This window comes from Elephas maximus, chromosome 1 (assembly GCF_024166365.1).
Source record: "Elephas maximus indicus isolate mEleMax1 chromosome 1, mEleMax1 primary haplotype, whole genome shotgun sequence".
In the NCBI taxonomy this organism is placed as follows: Eukaryota; Metazoa; Chordata; class Mammalia; order Proboscidea; family Elephantidae; genus Elephas; species Elephas maximus.
In genome coordinates, this window is record NC_064819.1 from 2,101,186 (window position 1) to 2,124,238 (window position 23,053).

Consider the following 23,053-nt stretch of genomic DNA (forward strand, 5'->3'; position numbering starts at 1 on the left):
AAGAGATTCCAGGACCCTTCCTTGGTTCTTCTCCATTTATCTAAGCCAAGCTATGCCCTGTGCCTCCAACCACAGGTGCTATCATGCCCATTCCTCCCTCATTACTAGCTCTCTCCACAGTCTGTATTTTCTAAATGCCCTTACTAGACGTTAGGGTATAGGCAACCCTATTCCTGTGTGCAGTTAGGCAACCAAGTGCTCCAAAGGTCATTAACAGTTACTTTACATAGATACACAGGCTAAAAAAACAAAAGATCAAAAAGTACTTCTCCAAGCAATCTTAAGATCACCTATTTGCTATCTATGAAGAAAAACACGGTAACAAGGTAGAGGACATGTTTTATATCCTTGAGAACAAAACTTAAAAGCATTCAGGACTTAAACTCTAAAAGCCAGCACTTAGGAGAGTAGGAGACCACTTCAGAAATACCTGGAGGATTGAGGGTTAGGTCTACAAGGATGAACCCAAACCAGTCTGGCTGCAGCTCCTCTTCGAGGAAGTCCTCTTTAAAGACCAACCCTTTCTTTCTAAATTTCCAAATACTATACAAACAAACATGGCAAGTGTGTGTGTGTGTGTGTGTGTTATGGATAGAATTATGCCCTCAAAAAATATGTGTTGTAAATTCTAACCTCTATGCTTGTGGTTATAATCCCATTTGGGAATAGGTTATCTTCATTAGGTTAGTAAGGCAGGATTAGTGTAGGGTATATCTGAGTCAATCTCTTTTGAGATATAAAAGATTAAACAAGTGAACAGAGAGAGAGACAGAGAGATGGGGTAAGATAGACGCCAAGATACATGAAGATCTCCAAGGAACCAGGAAGCAGAAGCTGAAAAGACAAGAACCTTCCTTCAGAGCTGACAGAGAAAGAAAGGCTTCCCCTAGAGCTGGCGCCCTGAATAATGACTTCTAGCCTCCTAAACTGTAAGAAAACACATTTCTGTTTTTTAAAGCTATCCACTTGTGGTACTTCTGTTATAGCAGCACTAGACAACTAAGACAGTGTGTAATACATTATTTGTATAATCTTTAATATTTTTCAAACAACTTTAAAAACTCTATTGAATTTGACCACTACAGTAACCCTGTCAGGTTGACTACCCATTGCTGTTGAGCTGATCCTGACTCACAGCTACCCTATAGGACACGGTAGAACTGCCCCATAGAGTTTCCAAGGAGTGTCTGGTAGATCTGAACTGCCAACTTTTTGGTTAGCAGCCGTTGCACCTAACCACTATACCATCAGGTAGATTAGGCATATCTTATTGTGGCTGATTGTTATTAATACCTTCTTACATTTGAGATAACAGATTTACATGACTTAGCAAAGGCCACATGGCTATTAAGCGGTAGAGATGAGAACAGAACTCTGGTCTTCTAACTTGTAGAATAACGCATTCTATATTACTTTAGGGAGTCCCTGGGTGGTGCAAATGGTTAAGCACTCAACCACCAGCCAGAAAGTTGGTGGTTGAAACCCACCCAGAGGTACCTTAGAAGACAGGTCTGGTGATCTGCTTTCGAGAGGTCATAGCCTTGAAAACACTATGGAACAGTTCTACTCTGCGCACATGGGGTTGCCATTTTAATCAAGCAGATTTCAGTGTAGTGCAATTGAGTTCAAGATGCCACATATGCCGATCTTCTCTAGCTAGACTGTGAAATTTTAAATGGGATGACTGGAAAATTTTGGTCATAAGAACATTTCTCTATGACAATGGATGGAATATGATGGATGAAACAAGAATTATCTTAGACAAAGAGCTAGAAAAACAATCCAAACGATCACTAACAAAATGTCCGAAATGTTCATTTTGACCATAAATGTGAAGTTCTGAGCTGTAAAATGTATTTATGGATATAAATTGCCATGTCCACTGTTGACCTATATGGTATCTTTGGTGAAACAGAAAAAGACACACCTTCCTCAAGATATTGTACCCCATCTGTCAGAAAATTATAAAGTATACAACTATACCTGCAATGTCTTTGGCGCTCAATTTGGCGCCCTGAAATATACAACCTGCATGACCATACTAGGAGGCCCTGTGCCAAGTTCTCCTAAAAACGGTAGCTCAGGTGCTTTATAAGACTCAAAGTATGAAAAGTCACCTGTCAGTTCAATTAGGGATTAAAGAATCAACATGTAAGGGAGAAAAAAACTTTAGCAAGAAAATGAGGCTCAGAAATCAGGATGGCTAGAAGCAATCTGGAAGAATGTAGAGTTCAAAAGGAATATGTTATTTGGTTAATATTGCCCACACAAGTCCTGCAAAGAGAAGTAAAATGACAGCTTTTTTTCCCCTAAGTCTTTGGTGGTCCATGGCAGCCCAAGGCTCTATCCAATGAGGATGCGTTTGAATTTCAGAGGACTAAGGTCCTATAAGGTCCATAAGATATAATGCTTTCACCAGTGAAACTAGTCTTGAACCATGTAATTAACTGAAAGGCTGGCTCTCCCATGTTAGCTGATTAATCACAGACCTATATCTTGTCAACCCTGGCCTCAGTTCCCTCACTTGTGAAAAGAAGGTATTACTCTAGATAACTGTGAACATCTCGTCCAGTTCTAAACGTCTGTGATCATACATCCTTTTGGACTAGATAGGGAAGTGAATGGTTCTAGAGGAGCTCAGTGAAAAAATCTGGGCTGTTTTCTCCGCGTCAGGAAATATGTGGGCAAGTACCAGTGTGTCTAGGATCCCCAATTCCTCCTCCTTCTTGGCAGCATTTATTCTCATGTGCTCAGGTATTTTGTAGTCTGGGGCTGTCTTCAGGTTGAAGTCTCCCATGTGCATCTGGGCCTCTTTGATGGCCTGAACATCCTTGGGATCCTCGTAGTCATCATCAGGCTTACTCTTGTATCTGTTAGAAAAACAGGTAAAACTCTCCAATATAACAGTAAACGATCTAGTTTATCTGCTGTAATTATATACATTCAAACTCAATCAAAAAGCAAACACGCAATTCTGAGTCTGTGATGCCACTTTTGTCTATATATCCCAGACGTTTGTTAAAATTAGTGACTATTTTAAAAGACTACTAAGCAAAATCAATCGATCTGATCACCAGATGGCACTGAAATAATCGGATTCATTGTTAGGCTTAGTTCAATTCCAGGCAACTCACATTGTTATTTGCTCCCTTCACACAAATTAAACCTTGCAGATGGGGTGATTTTTTTAATCACTAAAAAGCTAATTATACTACAGCTAATAAATGAATTCAGCAAAGTTACAGAGTATAACGTCAATACACAAAAATTAATTGGGTCTCTATACATTAGCAATAAATAATCTGAAAAGGAAATTAAGGAAACAATTCCATTTATAATAGCACCTAAAATCATTAAAAAAAAAAAAAAAAAACTAGGAATTAATTTAACCAGAGAGGTGGAAGACTTTTACACTGTTGTTAGTTGTTGTTAGGTGCCATCGAGTCAGTTCCAACTCATAGCGACCCTGTGCACAAAAGAACGAAACACTGCCCGGTCCTGCGCCATCCTTAAAATCGTTGTTATGCTTGAGCTCATTGTTGCAACCACTGTGTCAATCCACTTTTACACTACAAACTATAAAACGTTACTGAAAGAAATTAAAGAAGACTTAACAAATGGAAAGACATTCTGTGTTTGTGGATTGGAAGACTTAATATTGTTAAGATGTCAATATTATCCAAAGCAATCTATAGATTCAACATAATACTTATTGAAATCCCAACAGCCTTTTTTGCAGGAATGGAAAAGTCAATTCTTAAGTTTATATGAAACTGCAAGGGGCCCTTTATAGCCAAAAGAATCTTGAAAAAAGTAGAACAAAGTAGGAGTCACAGTTCCCAATTTCAAAATGTACTATAAAGCTACAGTAATCAAAACAGTCTGGGATTGGTATATGGACACACATATAGACCAATGGAATAGAATCAAGAGTCAAGAAATAAACCCATACATCTATGTTCAACTGATTTTCAACAAGGCTGCTAAGTCCTTTTGGTGGGGAAATCATAGTTTCTTCAATAAAATGGTGCGGGGACAATTGGATCTCTACATGCAAAAGAATGAAGTGGGACCCAGACCTCATTCCACTTATGAAAATTAACTAAAAATGGAACAACAACCTAAATGTAAGAACTTAAATAATAAACTCTTAAAATAAAACATAGGTAATGCTTTAGGACTTAGTTTGCATCCCAGATTCTTGGATATGACACCAAAAGCATAAGCAATAAAAGGTAAAACAGCTAAATTGGATTTCACCAAAATTAAAAACTTTTATGCATTAAGAGTCTTTATCAATAAAGAGTCTTTATCAAACGAGACAACCTACAGACTGAGAGAAAATATTTGAGAACCATATATTTGATAAGAATTTAATATCTAGGATATATAAAGAACTCCTACAGCTCAAGAACAAAAAGCCAAACAACCCAATTAAAAACTGGGTAAGGACTTGAACAGACATTTCACCAAAGAAGATACAGATGTGGTCAATAATGACATGAAAAGATGCTCAATGTTATTAGTCATCAGGGAAATGAATATCAAAACCACAATGAAATACCACTCTGTCCCCCACTAGGATGGCTACTAGCGAAAAAAAAAAAAAAAGCATGAAAAGAAAAATGGAAAACAGCAAGTATTGATGAGGATGTGGAAAAACTGGAGCCCTCATGCATGGCTGATGGGATTGTAAAATGGTGCAGCCACTATGGAAAAGTTTGGCAGTTCCTAAAAAAGTTAAACATAAAATTACCACATGACCCTGCAATTCTCCTCCTAGCTATATACCCAAAAGACTTGAAAGCAGGGACGCAAACAGATCCTTGTATACCAGTGTTCATCGGAGTTATTATTCACAATAGCCAAAACATTGACACATTCCAAGTAAACGCTAACAGACGAATGGATACACAAAATGTGGCATATACTCACGATAGAATATTATTCGGACATAAAGAGAAATGAAGCTCTGATACAGGCTACGACACTAATGAAGCAGGAAACCATTACCCTGAGTGAAACAAGTCATACACAAAAGGACAAATATTGTATGACCGCACTTAGACGAAATATCTAGACTAGGCAAATGTATTGAGCCTGAAGTTTATTAGTGGTCACCAAGGGCAGGTGGGAGGGGGAAATGCAGGGTTACTGTTGAAGGGAGACTGATTTTCCCTTAAGGGTGATGAAAAAATTTGGAAACGGATAGTGGTGATGGTTGCACAACATGGTGGATATAATTAATGTCAGTTTTGTACACACACAAAAAAAATGGTTGGGATGTTTTGTTATATATATTCTACCACAAAAAAAGTTTTTTTTTTTTTTATTACACATGTAATTGTCATAACATGTTCAAAAGAGGCATCTTTTGAAAGGTGATAGTGTGAGCATCTGTATTTGCTTTCCCTTCTCTCCCCAGATCCAAAGACATGACGGTATAGAGGTATAGGAGTAATACATCATTAATGGGGATGAGAACGGGATAGAAGTCCATGGGCAAACCGGTGATGTCGATACATTTCTGTAAGATGAAATCATATTAATAGATAAATCACAGCAGAGCAAACCATAGCCCAGAATACCCACAGGAGAAGGCTACAAAAAGGACGGAAAGGGGTCGTCTTGGTAGCATCCCTTGGAGGCTCCTGGCAGAGCAGGCAGGTATGGATAGTGGAGTGATATACTAGAGAGTATTCAGTGAAACTAATTAAAGGGCTGACCCAGTTGGGCCCACCCGTGTTTCCCTTCTCCATGCATACAAAGTGGTAGCCACCTCTACACCCACACGAAAACTGACTAAAACCACTCTCTACAAATGTAAACTGAACTCTGCTTGGGAAGGACTAAAGCATCTGGGGTATGAATTAGCACCTGATTTAAAGGTCTTATTTTGTTATTGGCAGACCCCAATCTTTCTGCCTGATTCTTTAAAGGGAAGCCTGCCTGCCAACATGTACTTGTACATGGAGTTCGCACTTTCCTTTAGGAGTAAGCCAGCCCTTTTAGAGAACAAAACATATACAATAGCAGAGAAGACCTATAGCAACTATTGTAAGAATTGGGAAATTCTTCATTTATATATGGTGGCACAAAAATAAAGGATTAATAGGGAAGGAAGGAAGGGAGGGAGGGAGGGAGGAAGGGAGGGAGAAAAGGAGGGAGGGGGAGGGAGAGATGAGAAGGGAGGGAGGGAGGAAGAGAGAAGGAGGTGGGAGGAAGCAAAGAAGGAGCACTTACACTTCTGGTCATGAGAGAGAAACAAGGCCCAGGATTATACTCATGCCATAAACAAACATAAAATTGAAAAAAAAAAAAAAAGAAACAACTACATTCAGAAAGAACAATAGACAATACAAGACTGCAATTCCTGAGAGAAATGAAACAAAAAGTAGTAATCCTTATTGTTACCAGGTTTTCTGTCTGCAGGAAATTACCAGACTGTGGCATAATGCAGGGATCCCAAACACAGTGTAGTGATCTGAGTTGAAGAGACAGAGATCAGAGTTCAAGGAGGCCACAGTGATTAGAATTTCTGGGAAAGGAAATCAGAGAGGAGGAAGCTCCAGAAATCTACTCTGGGCTCTCTTGAGTATTAGTCTGCACATGGGTAATGTGAAATCCCATGAAGCTGGGCAAAGAACAACATCTGGGGAAGTTCAATTACTGGAAAGCTGTGAAACAAATAATTCTCATAGCTCACAGATGGCTGGAAACCACTGATTTTCCAACCAGCCGGAAAGACCTCACTGAATATATGGGACATTCAGTAAAGATCCTAGAAGAGTCACACCTTAGAAATGGGCAAGAACACAGAAGACATGAACAATATTATCAGCCACCTTGACCTAACTCACATTTACAGAACACCACACTCAGTGATGCAAGAGCACACATTCTTTTCAAGCATACACTGAACTTTGACTAAGATAAACTGAACACAGGGTCATAAAACAGTCCTAAACAAACATAAGAGAATTTAGATTATACAAATTATTTCCTATGAACAAGATATATATATATATATATATATACACATAACACACACAAAAAAGAAACAAGCTTTGATGATTATGAGGGTGGGGATGGAAAAACACTAAACAGACAATAGGTAAGTGGTAACTTTGGTGAAGGGTCAGACAGTATACAATACTGGGAAAGCCAGCACAACCTGTTCAAGACAAGGTCATGGAAGTTTCATAGACACATCCAAATTCCCTGAGGGAACAAATTGCTGGGCTGAGGGCTGTGGGGCCCATGGTCTTGGGGAACATCCAGCTCAACTGGCATAACATAGTTTATAAAGAAAATTTTCTAAAGAGGCGCAGCCAAGATGGCAGAATAGACAGAAGTTTCTGGTGAGACCTCTTTGCAAAAAAGACCAGAAAAAACAAGTGAAACGAGTATATATGGGACAAGCTGGGAGCCCTGAGCATCAAAGGCAAGCTTAGAAAATGAACTGAGGGGCGGGGGAGATGTTTCAGAAGCGGAGAGGAGTTGCCGGACCTGAATTGCAGGGAGCCCTCAGGCACCATTCCCAGAGCAGCAGCGGTGGTGGGCTAGTACTAGCGTTCAATCACAATTTCCTCAGGGAGAAGCAGCCATCCACACACCCTACTCACACCTCCAGAACCTGAGAAGAACGGCACTCTCGGCAAAAGCTATGTACTTGCTTATATTTTACCGCACCTTCCCACCCCCAAGCCTGCTTCACTGGCTGAATTTCCTGGGCCTGAACACCTAGAGCCATCCTCCCAGCCTTGGGGAAGAATAAATTTGCAATTGGGGGAGAAGATAATTTGCTAGCTCCACTAACTGGGGGAGTTCAGGACAGATGCGGCTCCTGTCCAGGCATAAACTGTCCGTGGACTTTGAGCACCTTTCCTTTCTGCATGGACCTGTGTGGGCCTATTTTGGGAGAACAGGCCCTTGATGGCAGACTCCAACCATAACAGCTGTGCAGTGGGGAGGTGGGTGTTTGACATTTGACATTGCTTTGCCTATTAATCAAGGTCCTCACCTACCCACATCAGGTTGCCCAGCCACCCGCGACAGGAGTCCAAAGATAACTGATAGCTCCCAGTCCTTAAAACCAAAAACTCTGGGTGCCCATGGTCCCTCTGCAGAACCCACCCACCTGCACGCTCTAGGAAACAGAGATGCACTTTCCCCAGAGGCACTCAGGGGTCGGTTCTCAGCCCCCTGGCTTGTTCAGAGCGTGACCCCCTGCTGCAATCAGATACTGGTATACATGCCAATCACCCCGGCCCCTCTAAGACTGTAGGACAGAGCATGTACCACACACTTGATGATTAGCCACCTGGACACCTCAGCTGAAATCATACAAGAAAACTGAATGGACTCCTAGACTGATATGTCTGATAACAGCTCTAGCCAGCTGGGGACAGGACACCAGAGCTAATCAAGCTAGCTCACTCAAGCAACCCACAGGGGTATACCAAAACAAAACAAAGCAAGCACCTACAACACAGTAAGCAAGCATAAACTAATACAATAACTTATAGATGGCTCAGAGACAACAGTCAATATCAAGTCACATAAAGAAACAGACCATGATCACCTCAACAGGCTCTCAAAACAAAGAATCCAGGGATCTTCTAGATGAAAGTGCATTCCTGGAATTAACAGATACAGAATACAAAAGTTTAATATACAGAACCCTTCAAGACATCAGGAAGGAAATGAGGCAATATGCAGAACAAGCCAAGGAACACACAGATAAAGTAGTTGAAGAAATTAAAAAGATTATTGAGCAATATAATGAAAAATTTAATAAGTTGGAAAAATCTATAGACAGACAGCAATCAGAAATTCAGAAGATTAACAATAAAAATACAGAAGTAGACAACTTAATAGAAAGTCAGAGGAGCAGAACTGAGCAAGTAGAAGCTAGAATTTCTGAACTTGAAGACAAATCACTTGGCACTAATATATTTGAAGAAAAATCAGATAAAAGAATTTAAAAAAATGAAGAAAGCTTAAGAATCATGTGGGACTCTATCAAGAGAAATAACCTACAAGTGACTGGAGTACCAGAACACGGAGGGATAACAGACAATACAGAGAGAGTTGCTGAAGATTTGTTGACGGAAAACTTCCCTGATATCGTGAAAGATGAGAAGATATCTATCCAAGATGCTCATCGAACTCCACATAAGGTAGATCTTAAAAGAAAGTCACCAAGACATATTATAATCAAACTGGCCAAAACCAAAGATAAAGAGAGAATTATAAGAGCAGCGAGGGATAAATGAAAAGTCATCTGCCAAGGAGAGCCAATAAGAATAAGCTCGGACTACTCAGCAGAAACCATGCAGGCAAGAAGGTAATTGGGATGGCATATTTTTAAAAAACTGAAGGAAAAAAATTGCCTGCCAAGAATCATATATCCAGAAAAACTGCCTCTTAAATATGAAGGTGAAATTAAGACATTTCCAGATAAACACAAGTTTAGGGAATTCGTAAAAACCAAACCCAAACTACAAGAAATACTAAAGGGAGTTCTTTGGTTAGAAAATCAATAATATCAGGTATCAACCCAAGACTAGAACATGGGGCAGAGCAACCAGAAGTCAACCCATACAGGGAAATCCAAAAAAACAAAGCAAGAATAATTAAAAAAAAAAAAAGCTCAAAACAGGGTAACAGCGATGTTATTATATAAAATAAGACAACATTAAAATAATAAAGAGGGGCTCAGAAATCTAATCATACACCTTCCATATGGAGAGGAAGATACACAGATAAAATGAAATAAAAGGTAGGTTTAAATTAAGAAAAATAGGGGTAAATAATAAGGTAAGACAAAGGAGACAAACTATCCTGCTCATCAAAATGAAATACAAGAAAAAAGTAGAGACTCAGCAGAAAGAAAATCAACAACAACAAATATGAGGAAAGGACAATATATAATCTACTCTGCACACAAAATCAAGTGGGAAAAAGAAACCGTCAACAATACACAAAAAAAGGCATCAAAATGATAATACTAAATTCGTACCTATCCATAATTACTCTGAATGTAAATGGACTAAATGCACCAATAAAGAGACAGAGTGGCAGAATGGATTAAAAAGCAAGATCCGTCTATATGCTGCCTACAAGAGACACACCTTAGACTTAGAGACACAAACAAACTAAAACTCAAAGAATGGAAAAAAACGTAGCAAGCAAACAACAATCAAAAAAGAGCAGGAGTGGCAATATTAATTTCTGACAAAATAGACTTTAAAGTTAAATCCATCAGAAAGGATAAGGAAGGACACTATGTAATGATTAAATGGACAAAACACCAAGAAGATACAGCCATATTAAATATTTATGTACCCAATGACAGGGCTGTAAGATACATAAACAAACTCTATCAGCATTGAAAAGTGAGATAGACAGCTCCACAATAACAGTAGGAGACTTCAACACACCACTTTCGATGAAGGATAGGACATCCAGAAAGAAGCTCAATAAAGACACGGAAGATCTAAATGCCACAATCAACCAGCCTGACCTCATAGACATATACAGAACACTCTACCCAACAGCAGCCAACTATACTTTCTTTTCTAGTGCACATGGAACATTGTCTAGAATAGACCATATGTTAGGTTATAAAGCAAGCCTTAGCAGAATCCAAAACATCAAAATATTACAAAGCATCTTCTCTGACCATAAAGCCATGAAAGTGGAAATCAATAACAGGAAAAGCAGGGAAAAGAAATCAAACACTTGGAAACTGAACAAAACCCTGCTCAAAAAAGATTGGATTTTAGAAGACGTTAAGGATGGAATAAAGAAATTCAGAGAATCCAATGAGAATGAAAACACTTCCTATCAGAACCTTTGGGACACAGCAAAAGCTGTGCTCAGAGGCCAATTTATATCAATAAATGCACACATCCAAAAAGAAGAAAGGGCCAAAATCAAAGAATTATCCCTACAACTTGAACAAATAGAAAGAGAGAAACAAAAGAAACCCACAGGCACCAGAAGAAAACAAATAATAAAAATTAGAGCTGAACTAAATGAAATACAAAACAATTGAAGGAATTAACAAGACCAAAAGCTGGTTTTTTGAAAAAATCAACAAAATTGATAAACCAGTGGCCAAACTGACAAAAGAAAAACAGAAGAGGAAGTAAATAACCCGAATAAGAAATGAGATGGGCAATATTACAACAGACCCAACTGAAATTAAAAGAATCATATCAGATTACTATGAAGAATTGTACTCTAACAAATTGGAAAACCTAGAAGAAATGGATGAATTCCTAGAAACACACTACTTACCTAAACTAACACAAACAGAGGTAGAACAACTAAATAGACCCAAAACAAAAGAAGAGATTGAAAAGGTAATCAAAAAACTCCCAACAAAAAAAAAGCCCTGGTTCCGACAGCTTCGCTGCAGAGTTCTACCAAACTTTCAGAGAAGAGTTAACACCACTACTAAAGGTATTTCAGAGCATAGAAAAGGATGGAATACTACCAAACTCATTCTATGAAGTCACCATATCCCTGATACCGAAACCAGGTAAAGACAGCACAAGAAAGGAGAATTACAGACCTATATCCCTCGTGAATGTAGATGCGAAAATCCTCAAAATTCTAGCCAACAGAATTCAAAAACATATCAAAAAATAATTCACCATGACCAAGTGCTATTCATACCAGGTATGCTTCAACATTAGAAAAACAATTAATGTAATCCACCATATAAATAAATGACAAAAATCACATGATTTTATCAATTGATGCAGAAAAGCAATTTGACAAAGTTCAACACTCATTTGTGATAAAAACTCTCAGCAAAATAGGAATAGAAGGAAAATTCCTCAACATAATAAAGGGTACTTATAAAGCCAACAGCCAAAATCACCCTAAATGGAGACAGCCTGAAAGCATTCCCATTGAGGTCGGGAACCAGACAAGGATGCCCTTTATCACCACTCTTATTCATCATTGTGTTACAGGTCCTAGCCAGAGCAATTCGGCTAGATAAGGAAATAAAGGACATCTATTTGCAGATGACATGATCTTATACACAGAAAACCCTAATGAATCCTCAAGAAAACTACTGAAACTAATAGAAGAGTCCAGCAGAGTATCAGGATACAAGATAAACATACAAAAAATCAGTTGGATTCCTCTACACCAACAAAAAGAACATCGAAGAGGAAATCACCAAATCCATGCCATTTACAGTAGCCCCCAAGAAGATAAAATACTTAGGAATAAATCTTACCAGAGATGTAAAAGACTTATACAAAGAAAACTACAGGACACTTCTGCAAGAAACCAAAAGAGAATTACATAAGTGGAAGAACATACCTTGCTCGTGGATAGGAAGACTTAACTTTATAAAAATGTCTATTCTACCAAAAGCGATCTAAACATTTAATGCAATTCCCATCCAAATCCCAAGGACATTGTTTAATGAAATGGAGAAACAAATCACAAGGGAAAGAGGCCCCAGACAAATAAGGCATTACCGAAAAAAGAAGAACAAAGTGGGAAGCCTTACTTTACCTGATTTCAGAACCTATTATACCGCCACAGTAGTGAAAACAGCCTGGTACTGGTACAACAACAGATACATGGACCAATGGAACAGAATTGAGAATCCAGACATAATTCCATCCACATATGAGCAGTTGATATTTGACAAAGGCCCAAAACAGTTAAATGGGGGAAAAGACAATCTTTCTCACAAATGGTGCTGGCATAACTGGATATCCATCTGCAAAAAAAATGAAACAAGACCCAGACCTCGCTCCATGCACAAAAACGAGCTCAAAATGGATCAAAGGCCTAAATAGAAAACCTAAAACGATAAAGATCATGGAAGAAAAAATAGGGACAATGTTAGGAGTCCTAATACATGGCATGAACAGTATATAATACATTACTAAGAATGCAGAAGAAAAACTAGATAACTGGGAGCTCCTAAAAATCAAACACCTATGCTCATCCAAAGACATCACCAAAAGAGCAAAAAGATTACCTACAGACTGGGAAGAAGTTTTTAGCTATGACATTTCCGATCAGCGCCTGACCTCTAAAATCTACAGGATACTGCAAAAACTCAACTACGAAAAGACAAATAACCCAATTAAAAAATGGGCAAAAGATATGAATAGGCACTTCACTAAAGAAGACATTCAGATAGCTAACAGATACATGAGGAAATGTTCACGATCATTAGCCATTAGAGAAATGCAGGTCAAAACTACAATGAGATTTCATCTTGCTCCAACAAGGCTGGCATTAATCCAAAAAACACAAAACAATAAATGTTAGAGAGGCTGTGGGGAGACTGGAACACGTATACACTGCTGGCGGGAATGTAAAATGATACAACCACTTTGGAAATCAATTTGGTGCTTCCTTAAAAAGCTAGAAATAGAACTACCATACGATCCAGGAATCCCACTCCTTGGAATATATCCTAGAGAAAGAAAAGCCTTTATACGAACAGATATATGCACACCCATGTTTATTGCAGCACTGTTTACAATAGTAAAAAGATGGAAGCAACCAAGGTGCCCATCAACAGACAAATGGATAAATAAATTATGGTATATTCACACAATGGAATACTACCAAAAAACAAAACCAAACCCAGTGCCGTTGAGTGGATTCCGACTCATAGCAACTCTATAGGACAGAGTAAAACTGCCCCACAGAGTTTCCAAGGAGTGCCTGGTGGATTTGAACTGCCGACCCTTTGGTTAGCAGCCGTAGCACTTAACCACTACGCCACCAGGGTTTCTCAGGAATACTACGCATCGATAAAGAACAGTGAGGAATCTGTGAAACATTTCATAACATGGAGGAACCTGGAAGGCATTATGTGAGTGAAATCAGTCAGTTGCAAAAGGACACATATTGTATAAGACCAGTATTATAAATACTTGAGAAATAGTTTAAACTGAGAAGAAAACATTCTTAAGAGGCGGGAGGGAGGGAGGGAGGGTGGGAGAGGGGTATCCACTAATTAGATAGTAGATAAGAACTACTTTAGGTGAAGGGAAAGACAGCACACAATGCAGGTGAGGTCAGCACAACTGGACTAAACCAAAAGCAAAGAAGTTTCCTGAATAAATTGAATGCTTCGAAGGCCAGTGTAGCAGGAGCAGGAGTTTGGGGACCATGGTTTCAGGGGACATCTAAGTCAATTGGCATAATAAAATGTATTAAGAAAACATTCTGCATCCCACTTTGAAGAGTGGCATCTGGAGTCTTAAATGCTAGCAAGCGGCCATCTAAGATGCGTCAATTGGTCTCAACCCACCTGGATCAAAGGAGAATGAAGAACACCAAGGACACAAGGTGATTATGAGCCCAAGAGACAGAAAGGGCCACATGAACCAGAGACTACATCAGCCTGAGACCAGAAGAACTAGATGGTGCCCGGCTACAACAGATGACTGCTCTGACAGGGAACACAACAGAAAACCCCTGAGGGAGCAGGAGAGCAGTGGAATGCAGACCCCAAATTCTCATAAAAAGACCAGACTTAATGGTCTCACTGAGACTGGAAGGACCCCAGTGGTCATGGTCCCCAGGCCCTCTGTTGGCCCAGGACAGGAACCATTCCCTAAGCCAACTCTTCAGACATGGATTGGACTGGACAAGGGGTCGGAGAGGGATGTTGGTGAGGAGTGAGCTTCTTGGATCAGGTGGACAGTTGAGACTATGTTAGCATCTCCTGGCTAGAGGGGAGATGAGAGGGTAGAAGGGGTTAGAAGCTAGTGAAATGGACATGAAAAAAGAGAGTGGAGGAAGAGAGCGGGCTGTCTCATAAGGGGAGGGTATATAGGTTTTTGTGTGAGAGACTGGCTTGATCTGTAAACTTTCACTTAAAGCACAATAAAAATTATAAAAAGAAAATGTTCTACAGTCTACTTTGGTCAGTAGCGTCTGGGGTCTTGAAAGCTTGTGAACAGCCATCTAAGATACTCCACTGGTCTCACCCTGTCTGGAGCAAGGGAGAATGAAGAAAACCAAAGATACTGGGGAAAGATTAGTCCAAAGGACTAATGGATCACAACTACCATGGCCTCCACCACACTGAGTCCAGCACAAAACACACCAGACTTACTGGTCTGACTGAGACTGGAGAAACCCAGAGAGTATGGCCCCCAGACACCCTCCTAACTCAGTACTGAAGTCACTCCTGAGGTTTAAATGTCAGCCAAAGATTAAAAAAAACCTGGTCCATAAAACAAAATGAGGCTAAAGGGCCACACCAGCCCAGAGACGAGGAATAGAAGGCAGGAGGGGATAGGAAAGCTGGTGATAGGGAACCCAAGGGTGAGAAGGGAGAGTGTTGACATGTCATGGGGTTGGTAACCTATGTCATAAAACAATATATGTACTAATTGTTCAACGAGAAGCTAGTTTGTTCCGTAAGCTTTCATCTAAAGTACAATAATAAAAGTTTTTTTTTTTTAACCCCAAATATTTGGCAACTGAACAGCACATTTCAAAACAAACAATGGGTCAAAGAAGAAATCACAAGCAATATTGAAAAACTGATATTATCAACTGCTGCATGATAATAAAAACATACCATATCAAAACTTGTCAGATGCCACTTTGGTGAGAAGTATCTGGGATCTTAAAAGCTTGCCACCTAAGATGCATCAATTGGCCCCATCCCACCTGGAGCAAAGGAGAATAAAGAAAACCAAAGACACAAGGAAAATATTAGCCCAAGAGACTGAAAGACCACATGAACCAGAGACTCCACCAGCCTGAGACCAGAAGAACTACATGGTGCCTGGCTACCACCAATGACCACCCTGACAGGGAACACAACGGAGAGTCCCAGAAGGAGCAGGAGAAAGGTGTGGAGCAGAACTTAAATTCAGGTAAAAAGACTAGGCTTAACGGTCTGACAGAGGCTGAAGGAACCCCTGAAACTAAGGAACCTGGATCCTTTGTTAACGCTGAACTGAAACCATTCCTGAAGCCCACTCTTCAAACAAAGATTAGACAAGACTATAAAACAAAGAAGAATGCACTTGAGCAGTGTGCTTCCTAGTTCAATCAGATACACAAGACCAAATGGGCGGCTCCTGTCTGGAGGCAGGATGAAAAGGCCAGAAGGGACAGGAGTTGGTTGAATGGACACAGGGAACGTGGGGTGGAAAGGGGGAGTGTGCTGTCACATTGTGGGGGTTGTGACTAGTGTTGCAAAACAGTGTGTGTATAAGTTTTTGTATGAGAAATTAAAGTGAGCTGTAAACTTCCACGTAAAGCACAATTAAAAATATATATATATACATATATGTAATATATATATATTTTTTCTTTTTTGGGCAACTCAACACTTTGGAGAAAAAAAAACTTGTGGGTTGTAGCTAGCCTAGTACTTAGAGGTAAACTTATATTTTAAATCTTACATTAGAAAAGGATGAAGATATAAAATCAATGATCTAAGTTTATATCCTAAACAACTATTGTGGATTGAATTGTCCCCCCAAATTTTGTGTCAACTTGGCTAGGCCATGATTCCCAGTATTGTGTGACTGTCCACCATTTTCTCATCTGATGTGATTTTCCTATGTGTTGTAAATACTACCTCTATGATGTTAATGAGGCAGGATTAAAAGCAGTTATGTTAATGAGGCAAGACTCAAATCTACAGGATTAGGTTGTATTTTGAGTCAATCTCTTGAGATATAAAAGAGAGATGTGAGCAGAGAGACAGGGGGACTTCATGCCACCAAGAATGAAGAACCAGGAGGGTAGTGTGTCCTTTGGACCCTGTTCCCTTGCACTGAGAAGCTCCTAGACCAGGGGAAGATCAATGACAAGGACTTTCCCCCAAAACCAACAAAGAAAGCCTTTTCCTGGAGCTGGCACCCTGAATTCAGACTTCCAGCCTCCTAGATAGTATAGTAAAAGAATAAATTTGTCTTTGTTAAAGCTATCCACTAGTGATATTTCTATTATAGTAGCACGAGATAACTAAGCCAACAACAATAAAAAGCAGAGTTACTGTCATGGATTGAATTGTGTCCCCCCAGAATTCTGTTAACTTGGCTAGGTCATGATTCCCAGTATTATATGATTGTCTACCATTTTGTCATCCGATGTGATTTTCCTACATGTTGTAAATCCTATCACGATGATGTTAATGAGATGGTTTATCAACAGTTATACTGATGAGATATACAAGATTAGATAGTATCTTAAGCCAATCTCTTTTGAGATATAAAAGGGAGAAGCAAGCAGAGAGACATGGGGACCTCATACCAGGAAGAAAGCAGCACCAGAAGCAGAGCGTGTCCTTTGGACCCAGGGTCCCTGCACCTAAGAAGCTCCTAGACCAGGGGAAGGTTGATGACAAGGACCTTCCTCCAGAGCTGACAGAGAGAAAGCCTTCCCCTGGAGCTGATGTCCTGAATTTGGCCTTGTAACCTGATAGACTGTGAGAAAACAAATTTATCTTTGTTTAAGCCATTCACTTGTGATATTTCTGTTATAGCAGCACTAGATGACCCAAACAGTTACTAAACCCAAGTTAACTAGAAGAAAGGAAATTATAAAAAACAGAAATTAATGACATAGAAAGCAGGCAAACAACATTAAAAATATGTATGACTATAAGCTAGTTCTGTGAAAAGATCAATAACATTGATACACCCAGATACAAACTCACAATGTCATGAATGAAACATGGGACATCATGATGGATCCTACAGAAATTACAAGAATAAGGAAAAAGTATGAACAAATTTATGCCAATAAATCTGACAACCTAAATGAAATACAAAGTTTCTTGAAAGACATAAATTACCAAAATTAACTTAAGAAGAAACAGAAAGTCTAAGCAGGACTATAACAAGTAAAAATTTGAATTTTTATTTTAAAACCATCCCTCAAAGAATACTCCAGGCCCAGACGGCTTCACTGATAAATTCTACCAAACATTTAAGAAAGAAATAATACCAATCCTAGACAAAGTTTTTCAGAAAATAGAAGAGAAAGAAACACTTCTTAACTCATTTTATGAAACCAGTATTACCCTATAACAACCAGAAAAGACATTACATGAAAATTAAACTACAGATTAATATCCTTAATTAAGATATAAAAATGCTTAATAAAATACTGGCAAATCCAGTCCAGCAATATTTAAAAGTATAATACACCACAACCAAATCAGACTTACCCTAGGAATGCTAGTTTAACATTTAAAATCAATCACTATGATTTAGAATATCAAAGAATAAAAGGGAAAAGCATATGATCATCTCAATATACATAGAAAAACCACTTGAAAAAATTCAACACCCATCCTTGATTAAAAAAAAAATTTTTTAAACAAACTTCAACAAACTAGGAATAGAAGGAGGTTTCCTCAATCTGATAAAGTGCTTCTAAAGGGATTATATCATAGTTAATGGTGAGAGGCTGAATGGTTTCTTCCCAAAATTGGGACAAAAAAAGGATATCCATTCTCATCATTTGAAAAAGAAAAAGAAAAAAAAAAAGAAGAAGAAGAAAATGGGAGGAATCATTTTACCCAATTTCAAATAAAAAATAGCTACAACACTTTTGGAAAAAACGAGGTTTGAAGGTTTGCCCTGCTAGATATTGAAGCTTCTTATGAAACTGCGGTGTGATACTGGCTCAGGAATGGAGAAATAAAATAGGCTAATGGAACAGGACAGAGAGCCAGAAACAGAGCTTTCCGCATCAGTCACTTTATGGATAAGAACGGTATCATTGCAGGTCACTGAAGAAAGGACAGATTTTTTAATAAAAGTGCAGAGAAAACTGGATACCACATAAAATAAATAAAACTACCTGATACAGGGTTGTATCCTTTCACCATATTTATTCAGTCTGTATGCTGAGCAAATAATCCAAGAATCTAGACTACAGGAAAAAGAATGGGGCATCAGGATTGAAGGAAGACTCATTAATAACCTGCGTTATGCAAATGACACAACCTTGCTTGCTGAAACCAAAGAGGGCTTGAAGCGCTTACTGATGAAGATCAAACACTACAGCCTTCAGTATGGATTATACCTCAACATAAAGAAAACAAAAATCCTCACAACTGGACCAATATGCAATATCATGAAAAATGGAGAAAACATTGAAGTTGTCAAGGATTTCATTTTACCTGAATCCACATTCTACGCCCGTGGAAGTAGCAGTCAAGAAATCAAATGATGTATTGCATTAGGCAAATGTGCTGTAAAAGACCTCTTTAAGGTGTTAAAAAGTAAAACTGTCACTTTGAGAGCTAAGGTGTGCCTGACCCAAGCCATGGTATTTTCTACTGCCTCATATGCATGCGAAAGCTGGAAGAGGAATAAGGAAGACCGAAGAAGAATTGATGCTTTTGAATTATGATGTTGCAAAGAATATCGATTATACCCGGACTGCCAGAAGAACGAACAAATCTGTCTCAGAAGAAGTACAGCCAGAATGCTCCTTAGCTCAAGGGCATCATGCTTGTTAAACTAGAGTGTCAGCAAAAAAACAGAAAGACCCTCAATGAGATGGATTGACACAGCGGCTGCAACAGTGGGCTCAAGCATAACAACAACTGTGAGGATGGCGCAGAACCGGGCAGTGTTTCATTCTGTTGTACAAGTGGTCACTATGAGTCAGAACCGACTTGATGGCACCTGACAACAACTCGATACTATACTTCATACCAAACAAGGAAGAAAGAAAATCAATTCCAGGAGGCTAGAGGCCCCTGAGTGGTGCAAACAGTCTGCTTTCAGCTATTAATCGAAAGGTTGGTGGTTCAAATCCACGTAACTCCACCTGAGAAGAAAGGCCCAGCATACTCCACTGGCCCCACTCTGTCTGCAGCAAGGGAGCATGAAGAAAACCAAAGACACAAGGGGAAGATTAGTCCAAAGGACTAATGGACCACAACAACTACAGCCTCCACCAGAGTGAGTCCAGCGCGACTAGATGGTGCCAAGCTACTACCGCTGACTGCTCTGGTAGGGATCACAGTAGAGGGTACCAGACACAGCAGGAGAAAAATGGAGAAGAAAATTCTAACTAAAAAAAAAAAAAAGACCAGACTTACTGGTCTGACAGAGGCTGGAGAAACCTGGAGAGTATGGCCCCCAGACACTCTTTTAGCTCAGTAATGAAGTCACTCCTGAGGTTCGCCCTTAGCCAAAGATTAGACAGGCGTTATCAAACAAAACTAGACTAAATGGGCACACCAGCCCAGGGGCAAGAGGAGAAGGCAGGAGGGGACAGGAAAGCTGGTCATGAGGGACAGAAGGTCAAAAAGAGAGAATATTTACATGTCACGGGGTTGGCAACCAATATCATAAAACAATATGCATATTAATTGTTTAATGAGAAGCTAGTTTGCTCAGTAAACCTTCATCTAAAAAAAAAAAAAAAGCACATTAAAAAAAAAAAAAGAAATTAATCCTGAAAAAAAAGAAGAAGAAAGTCTTGGCAATCTACTTCCATTAGATCACAGCCGTGGAAAATCCTACAGAGCACAGCTCTACTCTGAAATACACGAGGTCTCCATGAGTCAGAATCAACTCAATAGCAACGAGTTTGACTGTTTTTTATTTTTACAGACCTAAGGTGAAGGGCAAAACTGTAAGACATTAGGAAGGACATAAATGAGAATGTCTTCAGGATGTTAGGGCAGAAAAGAATTTATGTTTAAAAATTAATACTCTGAGTGTCTTAGCAAAATGAAATTCACGGATTTGAAACTATAAGGATAATTAGAATCACAGAAGCGTCACCAAGTCATCAAAACCCTGAAAGACCCAGCAGTCCTGTCTTTAATCTCCATCTCTATTTCTATTTCTTTCACATTTTAGTTTAAATATTAACAATGCCAATAAATATAAAGAATTTTTAAAATATATTTTGAGACTCAGATTAAAAAGATACGAATTTAGGTAAAAAAAACTCACAGTTCCTCCCATTCTTTTTTCCGCTGCAGAATCTTTTGTTGGGCCCTTTCAGCTTTTAGTATAACCTTCCTCGTTTTCTCAATTTGATTTTCCACCATAATTTCACTTAGGGTTTTAGGTCGAAATTTCTTCCCTTTTTCAATAATTGATTCTTCTGGCACACTAACAATGGTACCTGTCCAGAATATCAACGTTGTTTTTCAATATTTTTAAGGCATAAACATAAAAATCTCAAATAATAATTGTTTTTAACCTGGCACATTAAAAAACACCAGAGAATATAATGATTCTGCAAACCAAAGTATTTATTGAGCAACTATCAGGAATTCAATCCCAAAATAAGTACTGTGAGATGCCAATGTAAAGGGGTCTAAGTTACAATTCCTGCCCTAAGGGTCTTATAAAAAGTTGGCAAGATAAGACATACATATTAAGCAATTAGAGAACAAGATAAATAATGGTGAAAATTAACCAACACCCAACATTGGTAAGCTGGGAAGGAATGTTTTTGATATGGTTGTGGGGGGAATGGAAAAAAGTTGAGTCCTATTTGACACGTGGAATTTAATCAAATCTAGGATTCTGAAATTATTTGCTTTATCAATTAACAAGTATCTCCTGGGGAATTACTTTTTTCATGTTCAAGCTATCGTGCGAAATGTAAGGATAAATGAAAAGCTAAATATTAATATGGGATAGTTGTATTTCAAATATCTGGTAGTACAGAAGAGTTTACTGTCGCCTGGGTGTTCAGGAAACGCTTCATAACAAAGCAGTAACTTGAGCTGTGTCCCCAAGAACTGGGGACATAAATGGAGTGAGGTGGTCATTCCAGAGGAGCCTGGGTGTGGCAGTATTAGGCATAATCAGAAGCAGAAGGGGAACAATAGCCTAAACATTCATGTTAAACAGTGTGGTGGATTGAATTATGTCCCCCCAAAAATGTGCGTTATCAGTTGGGTTGGGCCCTGATTCCAGGTATTGTGTGATTTTCCTATGTTGTAAATCCTGCCTCTATGATGTTAATGGGGGAGGATAGGCGGCAGTTGTGTTAGTGAGGCAGGACTCAACCTACAGGTTTGGATTGTGTCTTGAGGCAGTATCTTGATATATAAAAGGTAGAAGTGAGCAGAGAGACAGGGGAACTTCATATCACCAAGAAAGCAGCATCAGGGGCAGAGCAATTCCTTTGGACCTGGGGTCCCTGTGCCTGAGAAGCTCCTCGACCAGGGGAAGATTGAGGACAAGGACCTTCCTCCAGAGCCAACAGAGAGAGAAAGCCTTCCCCTGGAGCTGACACCCTGAATTTGGACTTGTAACCTAATTTTTTTTTTTTAACCTACTAGACTGTGAGAAAATAAATTTCTCTTTGTTAAAGCCATCTACTCGTGATATTTCTGTTATAGCAGCACTAGATGACTAAGACAAACAGTGTGAGGAGATAGTCTTGCAAATTAGACTAGGGACAGGTAGTGGGAAGCTTTAATACTGTGACAATAGTTTCAAAATTTATCCTTCAGCCAGATAGCAGTCACTTAAGGCTTCTCAGTGAAGAGGATGCACTGGTGTGAATACCAGTACTGTATCACAGCATCACTATGAGTCGGAATCGACTCGACAGCAGCAGGTTGGTTCTCAGCTCACTCATTCTATTTAAAACATATGTTCTTGGAAAATTTTTGAAATGTAATATTCTAGCCCCTCACTCTGGGGTGGGGCCCAGGAATCTGGGAAGAAACACTGCCTAGAAACTAGCATCTGGGGAAATTACAGATTAAAGAATAGTTGGAAGTAAAACAGTAGCATCTGGTATTCTTCCCACACTCAGTCACATTACCAAGTTTTTCTTCAGCAGTTGTATCAAAGAGGAAACCTAACATGGAGCATTTGCTGTGGAAACATGGCCTCCAGCTCTCTGTCATTCCACACCGCCCCTCATCTCTCCTGATTATTTATTCCAAAGGTGCCCATCAGGGAAGGAAGAGGGGAAGAGATTGAGTTCAAGCCACCAAAGAGGGCTCAAAGGTTCTTAACACAAAAAAAGACAACTCGATTCTGAAATCTTAATAAATATTAATAAGCCTTCTTTGAGTCGG

General features: G+C 39.2%; 1 protein-coding gene across 2 annotated transcripts in view; it reads right to left on the reverse strand.

Moving 5' to 3' along the window:
- The window catches only part of CFAP44 (cilia and flagella associated protein 44), a 261,809-nt gene that overhangs the window by 34,909 nt on the left and 203,847 nt on the right, over positions 1 to 23,053 (reverse strand). For both annotated transcript variants that reach the window (XM_049876494.1, XM_049876485.1), the window contains 2 exons: positions 20,958 to 21,132; positions 2,693 to 2,870 (listed from right to left, as the gene is read on the reverse strand). In XM_049876494.1, the coding sequence (XP_049732451.1) occupies positions 2,693 to 2,870; positions 20,958 to 21,132 (353 nt within the window). The remainder of the gene's footprint in view (positions 1 to 2,692; positions 2,871 to 20,957; positions 21,133 to 23,053) is intronic.